At 40.4% G+C, this 19,996-nt stretch overlaps 1 protein-coding gene and 1 pseudogene across 6 annotated transcripts in view; both read right to left on the bottom strand.

Annotated features, from left to right (window-relative positions):
• Nucleotides 1-740: 740 nt before the first annotated feature.
• The window catches only part of Tlk2 (tousled like kinase 2), a 127,296-nt gene continuing 108,040 nt past the window's right edge, over nt 741-19,996 (bottom strand). For all 6 annotated transcript variants that reach the window (XM_004868583.4, XM_004868587.4, XM_013067068.3 and 3 more), the window contains 5 exons: nt 19,721-19,890; nt 18,127-18,265; nt 13,820-13,931; nt 8,828-8,935; nt 741-3,985 (listed from right to left, as the gene is read on the bottom strand). In XM_004868583.4, the coding sequence (XP_004868640.1) occupies nt 3,812-3,985; nt 8,828-8,935; nt 13,820-13,931; nt 18,127-18,265; nt 19,721-19,890 (703 nt within the window). In that variant the 3' untranslated portion in view covers nt 741-3,811. The remainder of the gene's footprint in view (nt 3,986-8,827; nt 8,936-13,819; nt 13,932-18,126; nt 18,266-19,720; nt 19,891-19,996) is intronic.
• Nucleotides 8,942-13,813, bottom strand: LOC101726759 (nucleolar GTP-binding protein 2 pseudogene; annotated as a pseudogene).

The following is a 19,996-nucleotide window of genomic DNA, read 5'->3' as shown; positions in this document are numbered from 1 at the left end:
CAATTTTTTTATGCCCCTCTTATGTGCCAGGCATTTTACCTATCTTACCTCTACTCTATTCCCACAATGCAAGGAGATACCCCTAAAGATTAAAGAGGTAGGATTTAATTCCAGATCTAACTTTAGTCTTTTAACTCTGAGTAACTATGCCTTAAGGAAACAGATACATCGAGCAATTTGGATGAAGTAAAGATGCTCAGAAAAAAGGAAGATAGGTCAAATTAGTTGTAACTGCCTTCTTGGAAGAATGAAGCTCTAGAAGTCTACAAGACAACTATGTTTGAAGAGAGCTATTTTTAAAATTAAGAACTGTTAATCTGTGTTGAAAGAAACACAGATTCCTTCCCAGACCTGAGGGAAGGAGCTGTTCATCTCAGCTGGCCACAGAACCATGACGTGCACAGTTCATTTGGGTTATTCTCCACTTAAAAGTTGCCAGTTTCAGGATGGAAGAACGGAATTTCTTTTCCTCAGACCCGTGTATTCCATCTCTTCTTGAGCCCGGAGCACTCACTCCTGGATTGTGAACTGACAGCTGGGCTTCCCCTATCCTGTTTCCACCAACAAGCCCAATTCTTGGTGCACTGGAGGCACAGAAGGTATTGCATAAACCAACAGTCCCATCATGCCAGGGGGACTCCACCAGCTGCCAGGATTCCATTCTACTTGTACCCTCCATGGTAAAGGCCCTGTTTGGGAGCTGCAGAGCTAGAGGAAAATCAAGAGACTGGGAAATTAACTTCGGAAAACTTATTTTAATATCCTTTCTCCCTCCACCCCCGTTTGGGAAAGTGCAAAACAGTATGGCCGGGTTTAATTACAAATTAATACACATTTTTATCATTGTGTAAAATAAATCAACATTGTGGCAATAAGGGACTATCACTGAGAAAGTGGAACCCATGTTAACAAAGTATGTCATTGGAGAAGCCCACTTGGACTATGCTGGCTCCTTTGAGGACTAGAAAAGGTCAGTGGTCTGCATGTTCTCGGGGGCTGCCCACACAGTGGGAAGAGGCCTCGCCCAGACTCAGCCATTCAGGCCCAATCAAAGCAAGGGAAGAAGGTGCTTTTTCTTTGGGATGAGGGGAGAAAAGACAGATCAACAGATTAACTCATTTATGCTGAAGGTTGCTATTTTTTTAATTTTTGCATGAAATTCATGTATGCTACCTAGAAAAATTCAAGGAACAAAAATTTGAAGAGAAAATTTTTCATTATGTTCTACTCTTAAGTGCTGTTCCAAAAATGGAACACTAGGTATAAAAGGATTTAAGTCCTTAGTTTCACTTATAAGACCATGGGAAAAATGGAGGCAGTTAAGTTGGAAAGGCTAGAAATGCACCATTTTTTAACCTTAAAAAGTGAAAAATCTGTGCTCACTCTGGCAGCACGTATACTTTAAAAAGTTACAAATTAAAAAACAAAACTTTAATTAAAAAATTAAAAAGCTAGGCATAGTGGTAAAATGCCTCCAAGTGCTCTGGGAGCTAAGGCAGAAGGATCGCCCCAGCTTGAGCAATTTAATCAGTGAGACCATGTCTCAAAATAAAAAAAACAAGGGCTGGGGATGTAACTCAGTGGAAAGGCCCTGGGTTCCATCCTCAGCAGTAGGAAAGGCATGAGAAATGAACTATCACAAAACAGTAAGATTACTAGAGAAGAAAAAAAAAGGCACAAGGGTGTGGTGATGCACGCCTGTAATCCCAGCACTCAGTAGGCCTAGGCAGGAGGATAATGCAATTTTTAACTACATATGGAGATCTTGGCTCATAAAACAAAAACAAACAAAAAAGTAGTGCTGGGGATGGAGCACTTGCCTAGGATGCATAAGGCCTGGGTTCAAGCCCTAGCAATGGAAAGAAAAAGAAAGAAAATACGTATATCAGCAAAAGTTTTTAAAAAGTTGGGTACCCCAAGACCTCTGGGGCTGACTTCCTTTGGAGCGCTACATGACAATACCTCCCATGAACTTCTCTTAGTTTGGAATGCTCCACCTTCCTTTTAGGTTGCCTGCTAGGATTTAGATTTAGATTGAGGAGAGAGGGACAGGCCCACGTAAGAAAAAAATAGTCCTACAAAATGTGTCATTTTCACATGTAAAAGAAACTCTGGAATCAACATTTATTTGAAGGGCCCGGGATTTAGCTCAGTGGTTCGGCCGCCTGCCTCGAAAGCGCAAGGTCCTGACTTCAATCCCAGGTACCAAAACAAAACAAAACAAAAAAACCCCAGTTATTTGAGAGCTCTCTGCCCTTCCTGACTACCCCCTGCCCAGAGAACTCATAGGGCTGAACACTACATCTTTAAATATTTTTGGCTGAGCCCTCTTGCCACATATGTCAGTAACATTCCAAGCTGGCTACCACATGTTCAGGCTCTGGCCTCCTTTCCTCTCCTGCCGAGCGCTCTGCTGTTTCGAGCACTCTGCTGTTTCAAGGGCACGGTGTGGCCATGAGTCTCCCATTTCAGCTCCATCTTCAGTTGATCACACATTTCAGAAACAACCAAATTTTTGTAAAAACTAGTTCCAAAAGAATGTTCATAGCTGAAATACTTATTTTTTTAAAAAAAATTCCACTTGATAAATCTATTAAAGTTAGACAAAGTGTGTGTATGTGCACACATAGACACACACCAGCACACACCCACCAAATTTAGAGGATTGGGGGAAGGTTATTTCCTGCCAAAAGATCTAACAGAGGAATGCTTATGTACTAATCAAGTTTTAATAACATGGTTATCAAGAAATGTACACCATTTAGCAAGCACACAAAGACCGTGGGTAGGAACTATCGATCCCCAGAGCATTTGTCTTCCCAGACTGTTTTCTGCCTACCTTTGGATCAGTATTGATAGTCACTACATTCAGAGAATCCAGAAGGACTGCATGGACAGATGAACCTTTATTTAAAAAAATAGCACTTCAAATAAATTAAAAGGGATAACCGTCAAGTGTTCAAATTGTGAAGAAATAGTTGAAAACCTAGAGAGACTCCAAGCTGCGGTCTTCTAACCTCATTCTTTGTCCAATGGCAAAAATCCACACATCTCAGTTCTCCCACTCCCTTTTTTCCCCACTGAGATGAGGGAAGCAGTTGCAAGCAGGAGACCAGACGGAGGAGAAAGCTGCATCTGATTGGAATGAACATTGCCACGTATTTGCTAATACGGGTTTCACTTTATGACCAAATGTATTCCTTCAAAAATAAAAAAGGGGAGAGGGAAGCTGCATATCTTTAAAAATTGAAATTATTTAGGGATAAAACACTAACTCTAGTGCCTTTAACGGGCAATAGCAACTTTTTCCCTCCGAAGTCAAACACCATCCCCAGCTGAGCCTTTGTGCTACAAGCTTTTCAGGAGATGTTACCTAAACTTTATTAAAAGAAAAGAACAAGTTTAAATATAGACACTGGACTAGCCCAGTCTGTATTTTCAAGTCCACATTCTTCATCTGAAGCATTGCATCAGGGACCCCCCTGAGTCTGTAAGTTTTCAAGTTCACAGTACATGGAACCAGTTTTTCTTTTTAATTTTTTTCCTCACTCAGAGCAGCCACACACAGTGGCCGTTGACGCTGGAACCTTGGTAGGGGCCTTTTCCTATGAGGCCTGGCCAGAGCTGCCCAAGGTTTCTCCTCAATGAGAATCGATGCTGTCATGCTCTATGGATGGAAAAAAAGCAAGAAAATAAAAGCACCTGGTACAGGTTTCATGAGATCCATTCGGATTCGCTATGTTCCAAACCCGCTGCTGAATGCCACTTGTCTACTTCATGTGTTGAACAGTCTGTGGCCTTGGAATAGGTTTCAATTTGAAGAACTGTTATTGGATGCCCCAGAGGTTGATGCAATAGCAGCTCCAGCAGGGCTACTTGTGGAGACTGACTTTCGAATGTGAGGCAGCAAGTAGGGGTCACAGGCCAACTGCTGGACATCAATGCGGTCCTCCTTTCGGTAGGCCAAGCATCGCCGGATAAACGCCTGCAAAACAAAGTTTCTTGTAAAAGACTGAGGCAGATAATCCTAGCACCCCAGAGACTAGCTGAGGCTCTGGATCTGTGGCCAGGGCCCAGTGCAAACAGCTCCTAAAAATAAGGTGCTTCAGGCCTTTCTGGAAACCACCAAGCAGACCCAAAGAAGTCAAGGGGTCAGCACTGGCAGCAGCACCTCTCTGCTGCTACTGAGTCCCCTGCCTCGCTGTACAGGAAGCTGAGCTTTTTCTGAAGAGGGGAAGTATGGCCTCTAAATACTCCTGCCCCCAAAGCACTGAGATCAACAACAAAAATCTCCTGGCTGGTTTGGATGGAAACAGTCTAACTTCATGGCCGTGCATCGACAAACCATGGCCTCACGTGAACTTCCTAGGGAAGTGGAAATTTTAAGCTCATACTACACCACCATATCCAGCATAAGGAACTGACAAGGACTGACATTACAAAGTGTCACAGGCTGAGAAATGCTTTTCCTATGGACCCCCTTTTCCTCTGAAAGGTCATTAAACAAATGATCAGGCACTTACTAAAGGGAACAAACAGGATTGTATCCCCAACAGTACTGCAGACATAAAAACATACTGTAAGAGAGTCTGATAGGGAATTCAAATTTATTACCAACATGAAAGTTTTCTTCCCATTAGGTACAAAAGGCTAGTATTTTTTTTTTTTTTCGGTATCGGGCATCGAACTAGGGTCCTTGCACTTGTGAGGCAGATGGCAGAACCACTGAGCTAAATCCCTGAACTATGTACTTTTACTTCTACATTTGTCATAAAGGTCCTTTTATAGATTGTCTTTTCTTGTTGGCTTTCTTTGTATTTTTTAACCAGGCAGCTCTATTTATACTCAATGTTTTACAATATAACTATTTAAAATAAATTAATAATTTTTTAAAAAATTGAAGTATTATCATTACCAAAAGCCTACATTTTACAGTAGGGTAATAATGATATGCCAGTGTAGGCTCATCAGTGATAACAAAGGTATCAGCCTAGTGTGGTATGATGGGAGGATTGTGGAAGAGGGACTGGTGGTATATAGGAGCTGTGTAGTTTCTGCTCAATTTTGCTGTGAATGTAAAACTGCTCTAAAAAGTAACATTTACAACAAAGTTCAAAACAAACTATTGATTTTCATGTTTAACAAAATATAAAAGTATAATGCTAAGTCTTGCTTTTCAAAATTGAAGACACTTCCTTGATTAAAGTATGTGGAAGATATAACAAATTTATAGAAATGAATATAAGGACCCCTGGCCTCTAAGACTGAAACTTTCTAAAGGTTCTCATATGGAACTGGAGTTTAACTGGTTCCCTTGTGTCAAAAACTTGTGTTACCTTGAATTTTCTCTTTATATAGCAATCAGATCACATAGTAGCCCTGATTATACCCTTTGCCCAGGACTGGGCAGGGGGTGGTGATGGATGCCTGTAATCCCAGCACCTTGGAGGCCAAGACAGGAGGATCACTAGGAGTTTCAGGTCACCCTGGCCTACATAGTGAGTTCAAGGGCAGCCTGAACTACATAACATGACCCTGTCTCAAAACAAAACAAAACAAAACAAAACAAAACAAAACAACAGAGTCTTTGTAAATAGGGAGAGGTAGAGGAGTTGAAGGGAGGGCAGGGGAATGGGGAAAAACTAATAACCAAGACTTATCATGTAAAGATACAAATTCCCAATGATGAATGTCATCATATTGTATATCTGAAATGTATCAATAAAATTAATGAATAAAACAAAACAACACAACACAATACAACAAAAAAGGCCAGGCATGGTAGTGCATGCCTATATGCCAGCATTCAGGAGGTTGAGGCAGGAGGATCACCATGAGCTCAAGACCAGCTTGGGGAACATAGTGAGGTCAAGGCCAGCTTGAACTACATAGCAAGACTCTATCTCAAACAACAACAACAACAACAAACCAATGGCATTGGGCCTATTCTGTCACTCTCCCCTCTGCTTTGCCTGCTTGGTGCACCTGTAAGCTCATGCCCACATTTGAGCTGAGCTCACCGATCTCTGCAGGGAATGCCCCCCTCCCCAATCTAAACATGGTTCCCACCTTCATATCATTCAAGACATTGCTCAAAATGTCACTTATCATTAAGGCCTTCCCCAACCATGCCATCAAAAAGAGGTTCCCGCCTCCCAAACTCCCCTTTACTCTGATTTATTTTGTTTATAACATTTATAATCATCTGAAATGTATCCAATTTTGTTTTATTGTCTCACCTAGTGGAATGTAAGCTTCTTAAGGGCAGGGACCTCGTCTGTGTAGTTTATTGCTACATATTCACAGTTCCATCTCCACTACCTAGAACAGTGTCTAGTGACTAATAGGCACTCAATATTTGCTGTGGGAGGAGAGGAAGAGAAGAGGGTAGGGGTTGGAGAGATACATATTTAGAAGGAGGAAGATGAGGGATAGTAGAGACAATTAGTGGGAAGATCTGGAGATATTTCTCTATTCATTATAGCAGGTCTATCTAACAATTCCTAAGGTTTTTGAAACATTTAATCATTTATTTAATGAATAAATGCCAACATCTGACAAAAGTGGTACAAACAGTCTCTAGAGACTTGACAAATAAGGAGAATTAAACATCTGTTAGGCAACAAGTCCTGGGTGCCATTCTGGGTGGTGGCTGGGACATCAACACTAAAAGCAAATTGCAGAAACTACTGAAGAGGCAGGTGAGTCAAGCCACTGGAGCCTCACAACCAACCTGCATGGTAGGGAGGTGCTTTGGCCTCTGTTTTATGGATGAGGAAAAGCATCTCAGAAGGTTTAGGCAAAGTAATTCAAGGTCACACTGCTACTGAAAGCAGCACGATCAAAATTAGGTCTGTCAGGCTTCAACACTGAGGCTTTCTCCAGCCCTCTCCCAGGAAAACAGCATTTGCCTTAGGAATATACTACAGAATTTCTCCCTTGCAGTTTTAGTATCTTGGTTATAGAGTACTTAACCTACTGAATGATGGGGACAGGAAGTAAGAAATTATAAACTATTGCTAAAGATGTTCTTTCTTTTTATGTGACATGTCAGGTAGGCCACTTAGAAAAGCAGTTCCTTCCTAATGCTTCACACAGGTGCATTTGGAGGGAAAAGCTGAAACCAAACACTGTTAAAGGGAGTCAAGATTTGTAACTTGCTTGAACTTTAAAATTGCTGAATGACCATGGCATTCAATGAAGCTCACCACCAATCTAAGTAGGACTGGTTAAGACAAAGACAAAAAGTAACAGAGCAAAAACAAACCAAGTATAGTTTCTTTGTCCACCTCCGATTCCATGTTACCCTGGTTTTACCTTTTTATTGGCGGGGGAGATGGGAGATGATTGGGGATTGAACTGGGCCTTTGCATTGACCTACATCCCTAGCCCTTTTTTAAATTCTGAGATGGGGTCATGCTAAGTTGCTAAGTAGTGTAGGCTGGGCTCTAATTTGTGATCCTCCTACCTCAGCCTGCCAGAGTACTGGAAGTGTGCCACCACATTCAGCTAGGTACTACTAATTGATCCCAAGGTCTTCGCACAGAGCCACTGAGAACCACCCCTTTCTGTTTCTGTTTGTTTTTTGAGAGAGGGTCTCACTATGTAGTTCAGGCTGGCCTTGACCTTGCAGCAATCCTCCTGCTTCAGCTTCCTTGAGTGCTGGGATTCCAGGCATGTGCCACCATGCCTGGCTTTCTTTTTTTTTTTTTAAGATTCTGAGACAGAGTCTCACTAAATTCCCCAAGCTGACCTCAAACTTGTGATCCTTCTGTTTCAGCCTCCCAAGTAGCTGAGATTACAGGAGTGTGCTACTACCACACACTGGCCCTGGTATATTTTTAGGAATGACCTCATCTGACCAACTGCTTTAGAGAATTTACTGCTTACCACTCACCACTATTTAATTGAAAACACCTTAGTTCTATCCACTCATCCATCTTCGGTGGACCCTTGAGTTATGACTGGCCTGACATATGAACAACTTGGGTTATGAGTGGAATTTTAGTTTTAACATAAGACCAAAGTCTTGAGTTACAACCCAAATGCCGGCCACTTGTGTTTCCAGATGGTCTCAGATAATATTTAACCCTTAAAGAGTTCTGGAAGGAACATTACATTATCCTTTCCTGTGTGAGGTTAATGAGAAATCCTGGGCCAATGTCTAAGGACACTGAGATCTGCCTCTAAACAGGAGAGACTTGAAGGCTGCACAGAGGAGCCAGGGTCTTCAATTGGCCAATTTGAATTACAATCAGCCCTCAAGAACCAAATGAGTTCCTAAGTCAAGAGTCCACTGTATTTATTTATTCAGATGTGGTATTGCTATGTTGCCTAGGCTAGCTTCGAACTAGAGATCATCCTGACTAAACCTCTTGAGTAGGTAGGATTATACACATGTTACCACTGGACCTGGTGCCTTAGCACTCCTATTATTTCATTTATATGGGCTTTAGCACCCCAAAACTGATCATACTCCTTGAATAAGGACAAAGCTGGGGATTCTTTCTAATTGCCCACAGTGGCTGGTATAATTCTGTATCTATGCTGTATAGACTGCTATAATAGTCCTTCCCTGCCTGACTCTATGGAGCTTTGTGGAATAAAAAAATCTATCTGTCAACATTCCTTTTACTGGACGCGGGGATGAGGAGGGCAGAGTACAAAGCAGTATTCTCCTGTCTGTTGTTTTTAGGAGTATTAATTCATCCCTATCCTGTTTTTAATAACTGCTAAATTTCATATTAAGAAATCCACCTACTATTACCCCAAGAAATAACATAGAAAGCAAAACAGTCATTCCTGTTGGTCCATGGCTCAAACTTACCTTTGCTTCAGGTGTTACAACTGGCTTTGGCGGGAACTGCACTTCAGTAGCTTTAAGAATAGTATTCTCTTGTAGAATGTCCTGCTGGGACTGGTTGTGGCCAAAAGGCTGTAATAGAAACACAAAACAAACAAACAAATAAAAGTGGGCCTCTGATTAAAATTAAAGAGAATACAATCAGTACCACAGAGAAAGGAGAGGAGACATTTCCTGACCATGGCTGGAGGAAATTCCAGAAACATTCTCTTTCCAGTTTTCTCCTTTCACAGATTGGGGGTGGGTGGGTGGGTGGGGAGACATTCACAGCTTAATGACTAGGTCAAGGCAAAGCAGGAATCAGAAGCAGCATTTCTTGCCTCAAGCTTGGTTCCCGGCAAAGAAAAGATTCTGAGCAGGAACCAATAACCTCTTTTACTCTGAGTGACACTGGCTACGCTGGCAAACCCAAGACACAGACTGAGTTGGAAAAGGAAGTAAAAGAACAGAAGGGATACAGAAAAAGTGGGAATAAAAAAAGGTTTCATCTGTGCCCCAATGTATCATTTTCTAATATACTCTTTTTTTGGTACCAGGGATCGAACTCAGGATCTTGTGCTTGTGAGGCAGGCACAGTGCCACTGAGCTAAATCCCCAGTCCTCTAATATAGTCTTTTTAGTACCGGGGATTGAACTTGGGACCCTGCACTTGCGAGGCAGTTGGAGGAACCACTGAGCTAAATCCCCAGCCCCTGTGATATACTCTTGTAAGTAAGTTTAAGCTTACTGTCTGCTCAAACAATTCTTTCTAGGTGACTTCTATTACCACTATCAGCAGCAATTCAACATATAGGCAATAATTAAGAGAATATAGGCAATAATTAAGCCCTACTAGTTATACTAGTTATGAATAGTTCCCTTGTTTAGAGAGGTAGAATAAAGAAAGGAAGGGCCAGGGAGATTTAGCTCAGTGGTTCTGTTGCCTGCCCTGCAAGCGCAAGGACCAAGTTCGATCCCCGGTGCCAAAAAGAAAAAGAAAAAAAAAAAAAAAAAGAAAGGCAGGCCAAGGAGAAGTTAAAGAGAAACCTGCATTCTGAACTAAGAGTTTGGCCTTGGGGGGGTGTAATCAAAACATTAAAAAGTTCATAGGAATTGCAGAATTCCCGTCTGGCTTTTACTCATAGCCTAACAGGGAACAATGAAACATACAAACACAATGAAAGCCAAAATAGGAATATAAATATACAACTGAATCCATATATGGTTAGATAAATATACTATGATAGATAGGATCAAACTTGCGACCTGGCACTTGTGAGGCAGGTGCCGGACTCACTGAGCTAAATCCCCGGCCAAGAATAGATATATGCTCACAGGAAAAAACAAACTTGAAAATCCATTAGGTAAAGTCTGCTATGTATTTGGTAATTACCTGTTCAAATGACATGCCACCTGAATCAGGGGCAATAGATAAAGAATACTTTCTGACACCATCTCCCCAGTATCAAAATATAAAGCATGCTTTTTTTTTTTCCTTTTCTTTTCACATTTTGGTATAATTTAATAAACAACTCTTTAGGTATTACTGCTTATGTCTGAATTTTGTTTGTGTTTTTGTCCTTCTGAGTCATTGGTCTTCTTTTTGTTCTGGTTCCTATTTTTCACATTGTGTGTTTCATAGTAGCGTACACCAACTTTTTTGGATTGCTGCTGCCATGCTGCTCGCCTTCGTTCCTTAGATGTAAGCATCCTTTGAGTTTTACCTGACTGTTCCTCTTCCCTTTGTGCCTTCCGCTTCCTTCCCTTTTTAGTACATGCTGTTTCATTTACTTCTTCTTCTTTAGGTGTTTCTTTTCATTCTTCAGACTTTGCAAAAACCTTTTCACTTAACCCCTTGGATATCCTGACTGCTGATAACTTTTTAGCCTTGGCTTTGTTTAAAAACTTCTGGTATTTTGCAATCTTGTCATCCAGGGCTTTTATCACTGCTTTGGTGTCGTTTCCCACTTGCTCTTCTTGGGACTCCTGATGAGCCTCTTCCTTGACATCTGGTTGGTCCTGCTGCTGCTCCTCCTCAGAAGCAGAAAAGCTCTCCAGCTCTTCCTCGATGTCTGACACCTCTACAGGAACCAGGTCATCCCCAGAAAACTGGGGCACTACACTGATTTTGCCGAAGTTCTGTCAAACCCGTGCAAGGATCTGCCGCATTTCAGAGTTAGCATCACAGGGACAGTCCTCTTCTTTTTCTTTCTCAATGACAGATTCTGAAACTTCACCTATGGTCTCTGCAGTCTCTTCCAAGTTATTCTGGGTTGTTTCGGTAGCATCTTCCAAAGATGAGGAAGGAGGAAGCTGGGGGGTTGCAGGTGCCGCTGCCTTGGGTGGTTTGACAAAGAAAGGGATCTGGCCCCGCTGCCAGTCATTAAGGACCATCTTGCCCACAGTCTGTAAGTCAAGGCTCTCCACCCTTTAATAATTTCCCAGTGCAGAAAGCAAGCTTCTCAAGAAAGTCCTCAGCATTCTCCCATGAATCAATCTTGTATGTTTTACTGATATATTCTGGTTTTGCTCGTTCTAGGACAGCACCAATGTGGTCTTCAGGAGACTTAATTTTTTCAACTTGAACAACTCCTTTCAGCACAATGTCTGTCTCTGAGTCCTCAGAGGGGCAAACCACACCTGGACAGTCAGTGAGGAATAGCTGACGCATCAAGGTGATATACTGCCAGACCTTTGTTTCACCTGCAATGCGGGGGGCCACGTTGCAAACTTTCTTGGAACGCAATGTGTTGATCACGGAGCTCTTGCCAACATTTGGATAGCTGATGAAGCCAACGCTGATCTGTTTCTTGTCAGTGTGCAACTTTCCAAACTGCGGCAGAAGCTGAATAAATAAATGCTCCTTTGCCAAAGGGGTTAGTAAGACTCACATGGAAAGCAAGTGTCAGATACTCCTGGGAGAGGACAGCAACCCATCGTTTTGTTGCCCAGGTTGGAACAAGGTCACATTTGTTCAGTACAAAAATAAGATGCTTCCAGGGTTTTTCCTTTTTCAAGTAAGCCTCAATGTGGGGGGAATGGGTACCCATTGGATCTCTAGCATCAAGAACTTGGACTACAACATCTGATGAATCTATCACCTTGTAGAGCTCACCCATATTCTTTTGGACTGTCCTTTCTTATATATCTCTTCTTGGGCTTCATTTCTCACACCAGTGTCTTCGGTTACCAAATCGCGATCCGTGCCCTGGTCATAGCTCTCAGTGGATATCTCAGCTTTTTCTATCAGTGACTGCATATCACTCACAAACAAATTTGGCCGCTTTCTCTGTGACTTAGGACCAAACGTAGTTTCAAAACTTTCGGTGTCAAGAATGTGCAACTTGGAGTTATGAGGCTGGATTCGGTCATGGAGAAGAGACACTGGTAACTTGCTTTGCTTCATGACAACTTTATATGGATCCTTCAGAACTGTATCCATTTCCTCTTGAAATTTCTGTAATGAAGACTGCTTAATCACACGTGTGGTTCCAAACCATTTAATATTTGGCTCTACTCGTGCCACTGTGCCAGAAGCCACTGTTGATTGATACTGCAGAGGCTTAATCACTTTACCACGACTATTCCTGTGCTCCTTTTGCCTATACATGTTTAGGCGCCGGATTATAGCCCAGTCCCTCAAGTTTTGTCCTCCTGCTCCCTGTACTCAATCCGGGTTGGTGCTGGACTTGGAGGGGTTGATGGTGCTCCGTCCTTTGTACTTGGGCTTCACCATCTTGCCGATGGGACAATGACCGGTCTGGCTTACTGGGTAAACGAGCTCGGAACTTCCCCGGCCCAGCCAAAGTGACAAAAGCATGCTTTTCTTAATGACAGCTTTAACTAATAGGGTGTTTAGAAATAAAGTCTGGGGACATTTCAAGTTTCAGTTCTTAGAACCCTTAGGAATGGCCCTTGGGAAGAAAGTGTTCAAATGTGAAGGGGAACAAGGGAGGAGGGAGGGACAAGGGGACAAGAAAAAGTGAAAACAGAAGGAAAGAATGGAAACAAAGCTTTTTGTACACAGGGAGGGGAGGGGGTTTGGAGTGGAGTGACTCATTTATTTTAAAGTGGTCAATGCGTAAGAATTCAAGAACAACTGAAAACTGCAGTCACTTAAAATGTTCTATCTTCCCAGCCTACTAATCTCTCTGGACCATCATTAAAAAATAAATAAATAAACAAACAACACACAGAGGATGGTGACTATGACAATGTTTCCACCAAGAGTGATACTTTTCAAACTTTCATAAGAATTCATAAATTTAATTTTCTCAGAAGCCCCCTCTCTGTCTTACTTTTATGAAAAATCTTCAAATATAATCTGAAGTAGAAAGTACGGTAAAACAAACCCCTGCATCATATCCTGCTTCAATGCCCACCAACATACTGCCAATCTTTGTTCACATACAGACTTCCCTATGCCCCCAAAATATCAATACATACTTCTCCATCCTCCCCCAATTTTTTTTTTTGGTACTGGGGATCAAACTCAGGACCTTGCGCTTACGAGGCAGGCGGCGGCACTGCTGAGCTAAATCCCCAGACCAATCCTCCCCAAATATTACTTTGAAGCAAAACATACAACTTATATTTAAATTCCAAATGGGAATGGGGTAAAATAAAATTTAATAAAATTAAAAAAAAAAAGGATGACCCGTGGGAAAGCTGTTCACTTTAATAAACTTATTTCATTCAAGTACCTACACATATTATCTGAATCGAAATGTCCTGAATCTGAGAAGAACAAAAATGGATGTTTTCAACAGCCCAGCAGAATTCATTAGGTGCTTTATGGCTGAGAATTTGTGCTTAGAAATAAAGCTTTTATATAAAGTCTGTATTTTATTTAAACCACTACTTTCAAGATTCTAGTTAGTTTAACTCAATGATTAACTCCAAGGATTAATCCACAGGAAGGTACCATGTAAAGCGCCACCCAGAAGGAGGTCAAGCTGCTGCACTGTTCTTCCTTACCTTTCTTCCATAAAGACACTGGTAGAAGATTACACCCACTGACCAGACATCCACTTTATTTGAGATCTTTGGTGGTTCTTTCCCAACCACAAAACACTCTGGTGGTAAGTACCTGAGAAAAGAAATAAGAATTCTTGGAAAAATGAATATATAAATACAAGATACAAAAAAGAAAAATAAAAGACCTTGTTGAAATCTGAATTTTAACAGTCGACTTAGAAATACATTAGTCATTGAAAAGACATTATAAAGGAAGTGGTACTATTCTATTGGGCATTAAAACACACTTCTCAATTCAGAGGTAAATACTGTGCCTAATCCAAGTATTACTAAAGGTTTTTTGTTTTTGTGGTGCCAGGAATTAAACCCAATAGCTTCATCAACAAGTGCTGAAATTTAACTATGTTGCCTAAGGATGTCTTGAAAACTCAGTGTTTTGGGGTCCCCCCACCTTTGGTGCTGGGAATTGCACCCAGGGCCTCCACTGAGCTTCATCCCCAACCCCTAAAATTAATCAATGTTTTAGTCCAAATGAATTCAGGACCCAGTACAGATCTCTGACAGGAAAGGCTATATTGCCATTTTAAAGTAGCTTCTTTGGAAATCCTGACCTGAAATAACTCCAATATAAAGTCAAGGGTGATATTAAAGTCTAAATTATCAGAAGATATTTTATAATATGTTTTAAGGGTGATCAGGGCTTACTAAGAAATAAGGCATCCAAAGTCAAACAAACTAGTTAGCACAACTCCATCCTCATCTAAATTCGTTCCCTCCCTCCATTGCTGATTTCCAAAGAAACCAAGAGACAGACCACACCAAATTGTATAGTGTGGAAATAAGTGCCGCTGGGCATTCAGGAAACCAAATAAAACTGCCAGGAGTTCTAGCCTCAGCACAGCTGGAAGGCAGAATTCTGATGATAACAGATCAATGTCTGCAGATTTCATGCTGGCAAAATCCATTCTGTGGAAAGCTATTTTGGACCCCATTGTGCTCCTGGTTTAAAAATCTAAACTTACAAAAACAAAAAAATCTAAACTTACAGCTTGAAGGAACCACAAGAGGTAAGAGCAGAAAATATTCCTTCTCCCATCCACCATCTCTATCAAACATAGTACCACAAGACCACAGTGCCCTGCCACCCACTCTTCTTTGTATTGTGAGACTGGTGTCTATGTTGCCCAGCTGGCATCAAACTGCAGAGCTCAAGAGATCCTCTCACCCTAGCCTCCTAAGTAGCTAGGAACACAGGTGTATGCCACCATGTCTGCCTTTTTCTTAATAACTGTTTCATAGTTTTCTTATTTTTCTTAGCAGATGTTCTTGAGTGACTAAGACTTTGACTAGATTATTTCACAATAAAAATATTTTAGGTGAAACACACACTGGGGGATAGCTCTGTAGTAGAATGTGTACTTAGAAAGCACAAGGCTCCAGGTTTGATCCTCAGCACTAAAGAAAACAAAAACCAAACCAGACCAACCAAACAAAAACAACTCATACTAAAAAGTACAGATTTAGAACTAAGAAGGATAAAAGGGAAATTTAAAAAATATAGAAAAAAGAAAAAACATTATAAGAAGAACAACTCTTTAAATATATTCTTTTTTGGTAAGGGGGATCAAACTCAGGACCTTGTGCTTGCGAGGCAGGAGTTGGAACCACTGAGCTAAATCCCTAGCCCAACAACAACTCTAAAAAAAAAAGAACAACTCTTTCAAGCACCAGTAAAACCTCTCTGGACCTTAGTCTTCACAGTTTCTGATTATTTAACATATATAAAATAAATATAATCTTGGATAAAGAGCAAATATAACCTTGATTCTAAAATGACCATTTTGGCTGGGCATGGTGGCATATGCCTATAATTCCAGCACCCAGGAGGCTGAGGCAGGAGGATCTCCATGAGTGTGAGGCCAGCTCAGGCTACATAGTGAGTTTTTTTTTTTTCTTCTGATACCGGGGATCGAATTAAGGACCTTGCTCTTGTGCGGCAGGCGTGGAACCAATGAACTAAATCCCCTGCCCTATATAGTGAGTTTGAGGGCAGCCTGAACTACATAGCAAGATCCTGTCTCAAAAAAAAAAAAACATTTTAATGCATTTGTTACTTTTAGCAAGATTTTTAGAATATAAAAGACACTATTAAATTCACAGTACAAGTCTGGTAAATCACCTTCTTAGTTTCTAATCTGTAAATGAAGAAATAAAAACGAGTTCATTACCCAAATAATACTAAACACAACAAGTGCCTGCAATTCCTATCAAGGGCTTTGAGAGTGAAAGTGAAAGAGTTCTATGATACTACACTAAACTGTGTTAAAACAAAAACCAAAAAAACTCACAATTGCATTTCCAGCATAATAAAAGTCCTCAATAGAAGAAATGATGTTCAAGACATAGTTTGTGACTCATTTATTTTGAAGTAGTCAATGCATAAGAATTCAAGAACAACTGAAAACTGCAGTCATTTAAAATGTTCTATCTTCCCAGCCTATTAATTTCTCTGGACCATCATTAAAAAAAAAACAAAAAAAAACACACACAGAGGATGGTGACTATGACAATGTTTCCATCAAGAGTGATACTTTTCAAACTTTCGTAAGAATTCATAAATTTAATTTTCTTAGAAGTTCCCTCTCTATCTTACTTTTTTTTTGTTTTTTTTTTGGTACCGGGGATCGAACTCAGGTCCTTCCACTTGGGAGGTAGGTGGCTATCTTACTTTTATGAAAAATCTTCAAATATAATGTGAAGTAGAAAGTACAGTAACACAAACCCCTGCATCATCGTGCTTCAATGCCCACCACCATACAGCCAATCTTTGTTCACATGCATACTTCCCTATGCCCCCCAAATATCAATACACTTCTCCATCCTCCCCAAATATTACTCTGAAGCAAAACATACAACTTTTATTTAAATTCCAAATGCTAAATTGTTATTTCTAGGCAAACAGAGCATTAAGTAGCAATGAGATAACTGTTTAAAACATGAAAAAACTGCACCTTTAAAAAAGAACAAGCAAAAAAAACCAGAACAAGCTATTAAACATAAAGTTCAAATTCAAGTCCCAGTTAATTTATACAGAAGACACATAGAACTGTTTCTCAACTTTCCAACAGCAGATATTTTTGCATCACTTAGTGACAGGGACACTAACCCACAATAACTACCACAGTGAATAAACACTGTAAATGTAGCTTCTATTTTAAACCTAGAATTTCAAAGCTTTAATTTAGGGACTGACTTTTTACTATCGGTACCATCTCTACCAAGTAATAAGGAGCAACAGAAAGCAGAGTTTTGTGCACAGGGGTGTTATTAGCAGGATCAACTGAAGAGAACAAGCCTTATGTTGCATGTTTCAAATGGCCTGCCCCATTGCCTGTCTGCTTTCTCAAGTCCCTCGTTCCTAGTAGTCAGTATTCTGTAGTAAGGGACCCCAGTCCCAAAAGTAAACAATCTGACCCCCTGAACATGGAGAACCTCTCCATCAGTTCTAAGGAGACTTTTCCAAGTTGAGAATCACATATATGTGGCTTTTAACTACCTCAGAAGGGAAAAGACAGCTTTGTTAACACACTTTAACATCCCAAAGTTTAATGCTTTGGCCCCAGATATATTTTATGGTTCTGTCAAAAGTAATAGTAGGGGGGGACATAATAATAGGCAGAAACAGGAGAGATTATAGAACTGGTGGCACAGCCAGCCGGGTAGGGTGGTTGGGGGAAGACAAGTGACAGAAGATTGTGGCGTGCCTCAAAACCTCTTAGAACATGGCTAACAGACATGGATAAACTTCTGGTAAACTGTGCTCACTTTTTCCTGTATAGATTTCATGGGATGCTGTGGGGGTTTTTTCCATCCTGATCTTCACAACTCCTTAATTCTTGAGAGTCCATCATCCTCAGGCAATTCTAGAAACAAACCCCTCATCACACTAACCCATGAAGAGAGGGACTCTGATTTGTACTGAAAAGAATTCGGAGCCATTATTTACACACACCACATGAGCAACCACATTCTCTACTTATTTGTATGGCCAGCCCTGTGGAGGAAACATACAACTCAAAGACCTGGCCAGACATAAACTCTTTCTCTCTAGGGTTTTCAAGAGAGGAAGAGAGGAAAAAAAAAAAAAAGACATATTAATACAAAGAGTCAAAATGCTAAAAAGATGGCTAATATAATACTTTTGCTCTGGGATATAATATATAGAAATTAATCATTAATTACCAATGCTTCAGTATAGCACAGCTGGATCTCCACCAGCCAACCTAGCAGACCTCCTGGATACCTACCAATAAGTACCAGCACCTTGTGATGTTAGCTCCATGCCATCCACTGAATTGTAGCTATCATCATCCATGATTTTGGAAAGACCAAAATCTGTAATTTTTATTTCTCCACACGCTGTACCATTTACTAAAAGAATATTACCTAAAAAGATAAAAATCTTCATGAATAAGCAGACTTAGTAAGAGAAAAATCCAATGTAATAAGAAGGGAAGAACTGAACTCAATTCTATTTTTTTTGGTACCGAGGATTGAACTCAGGTCCTTGCACTTGGCACAGCAGGTGGCGAAACCACTGAGCTAAATCCCTGGCCCTGGACTCAATTCTTGATTCCATCCATCCATCCATCCATCCATCCATCCATCCATCCATCTATTGGTACCAGGGATTGAACTCAGGTCCATGCGCTTGCACAGCAGGCGGTGAAACCACTGAGCTAAATCCCCGACCCTGGACTCAATTCTTAAATGCAAAAACAACCACACAACTCTTTGAAATAAAGCCATCTAACTCTAGATGCTGCAGAGTCCTCTGTGTCTGCTGGAAACTTCTGTTTTCCAAGAATCACCTGCTTAATGTGCCCAAACTACTACTATGAATTTTGGAAATAAAAATAAGTTCCCAAAGTAAAATATCACTTGCACAGTTGGTAGAAAATGATGCAAACATTTCATTTGACCTTTTGGTGAAATCTCTAAACTACCTTGTTTACACCAGTAATTGGGGTGGCATCAAAGGAAATAAGCAAAGAAATCAAAGCTAGTACCACAGTGCCACCTACAGCTCATATGGCAATAAAGTGTGTTGAATTCAATGATGGAAAACCTGATTAACCAATCAATAGCCATCCTTTAAAAAAAAAATTGTTTCATTATAATTAATTTTTCACTCATCTGAATTATGTCAGAACATTAAAGAATAATACACAGATTTAATATGTAGCCACCAAAAAACAAAACAAAAAAATGATAAGCAGCCATCAGAAGAGTAAAGCAAAATTAGCAATTTTGCTGCACCATAAGGTAACTGGGAACCATCTTCCTAATAACCAAACTAAGCTGGTTAGAGCTGTGCACATGGAATGTACAGACTCCTGAAAGATGGGTGGAGATAACAACAAAAAATAGAGGTAAAAAGTGTACCTACCTTCTACTCTTCAGTGATGACTATCAAAGCTAAGTGATAACCATTAAAAAAAGATGAAAAATTCTGCTCAAAATTTAAGGAATTAGGTATATGTTCAAGGCAAGTTGTTAATTTGGGGCACCTATCAAAGCAACTTGGAGCAGAGGACTTGCTATACAGTGTGAGTAATGGGAATAATAAAACTGAACTTGCTAGAACAGTTCTTCTGTAACAGCACTGACATCATAAACTGCCCTGGCTCTGCAGACAAAAGCACTGTTTCTCCAGAGTGTTTAATCTGACCCACCCTCCTAACCCAGAGCTGTGCAGCAAGAATTCCTTTCTTCCCACATCTACCCAGGCAAGGCTACTAGCCCTTCTTAGCTTCTGTAAAATTCTGGTAATTTTATGAAATTAAAAGTTACTTGGAAGACTGAAAAGCTACTATACTGTCTTTTAAAAGTTAGACATACCTGGTTTGAGGTCATAGTGTATGATGGGAGGTTTTATTTCATTTAAGTACTTTAAAGCATTCACAATCTGCATGATAATGGATCGGGCTTCTTTCTCCGACATTAATTTGTGCTGTTTCAGGTAGAAGTCCAGATCATTTCCCTCACAGTACTCTAATACTGTACAAAACCTAAAGACAAATTAAACCATCATTTAACCATCAACAAGAACAAACAGATTAAGACTATCTAAACCAATCCCAGTGAAAATTTTAGATAATTAGCTTCTCCTTTCCT

Source organism: Heterocephalus glaber, unplaced genomic scaffold, assembly GCF_053883595.1.
Source record: "Heterocephalus glaber isolate CG9 unplaced genomic scaffold, H.glaber_assembly_v1.0 deba00001124, whole genome shotgun sequence".
NCBI classification, from domain to species: domain Eukaryota; kingdom Metazoa; phylum Chordata; class Mammalia; order Rodentia; family Bathyergidae; genus Heterocephalus; species Heterocephalus glaber.
Note: the sequence above shows the minus strand (reverse complement) of the source record. Positions and strands in the feature narration are given on the sequence as shown.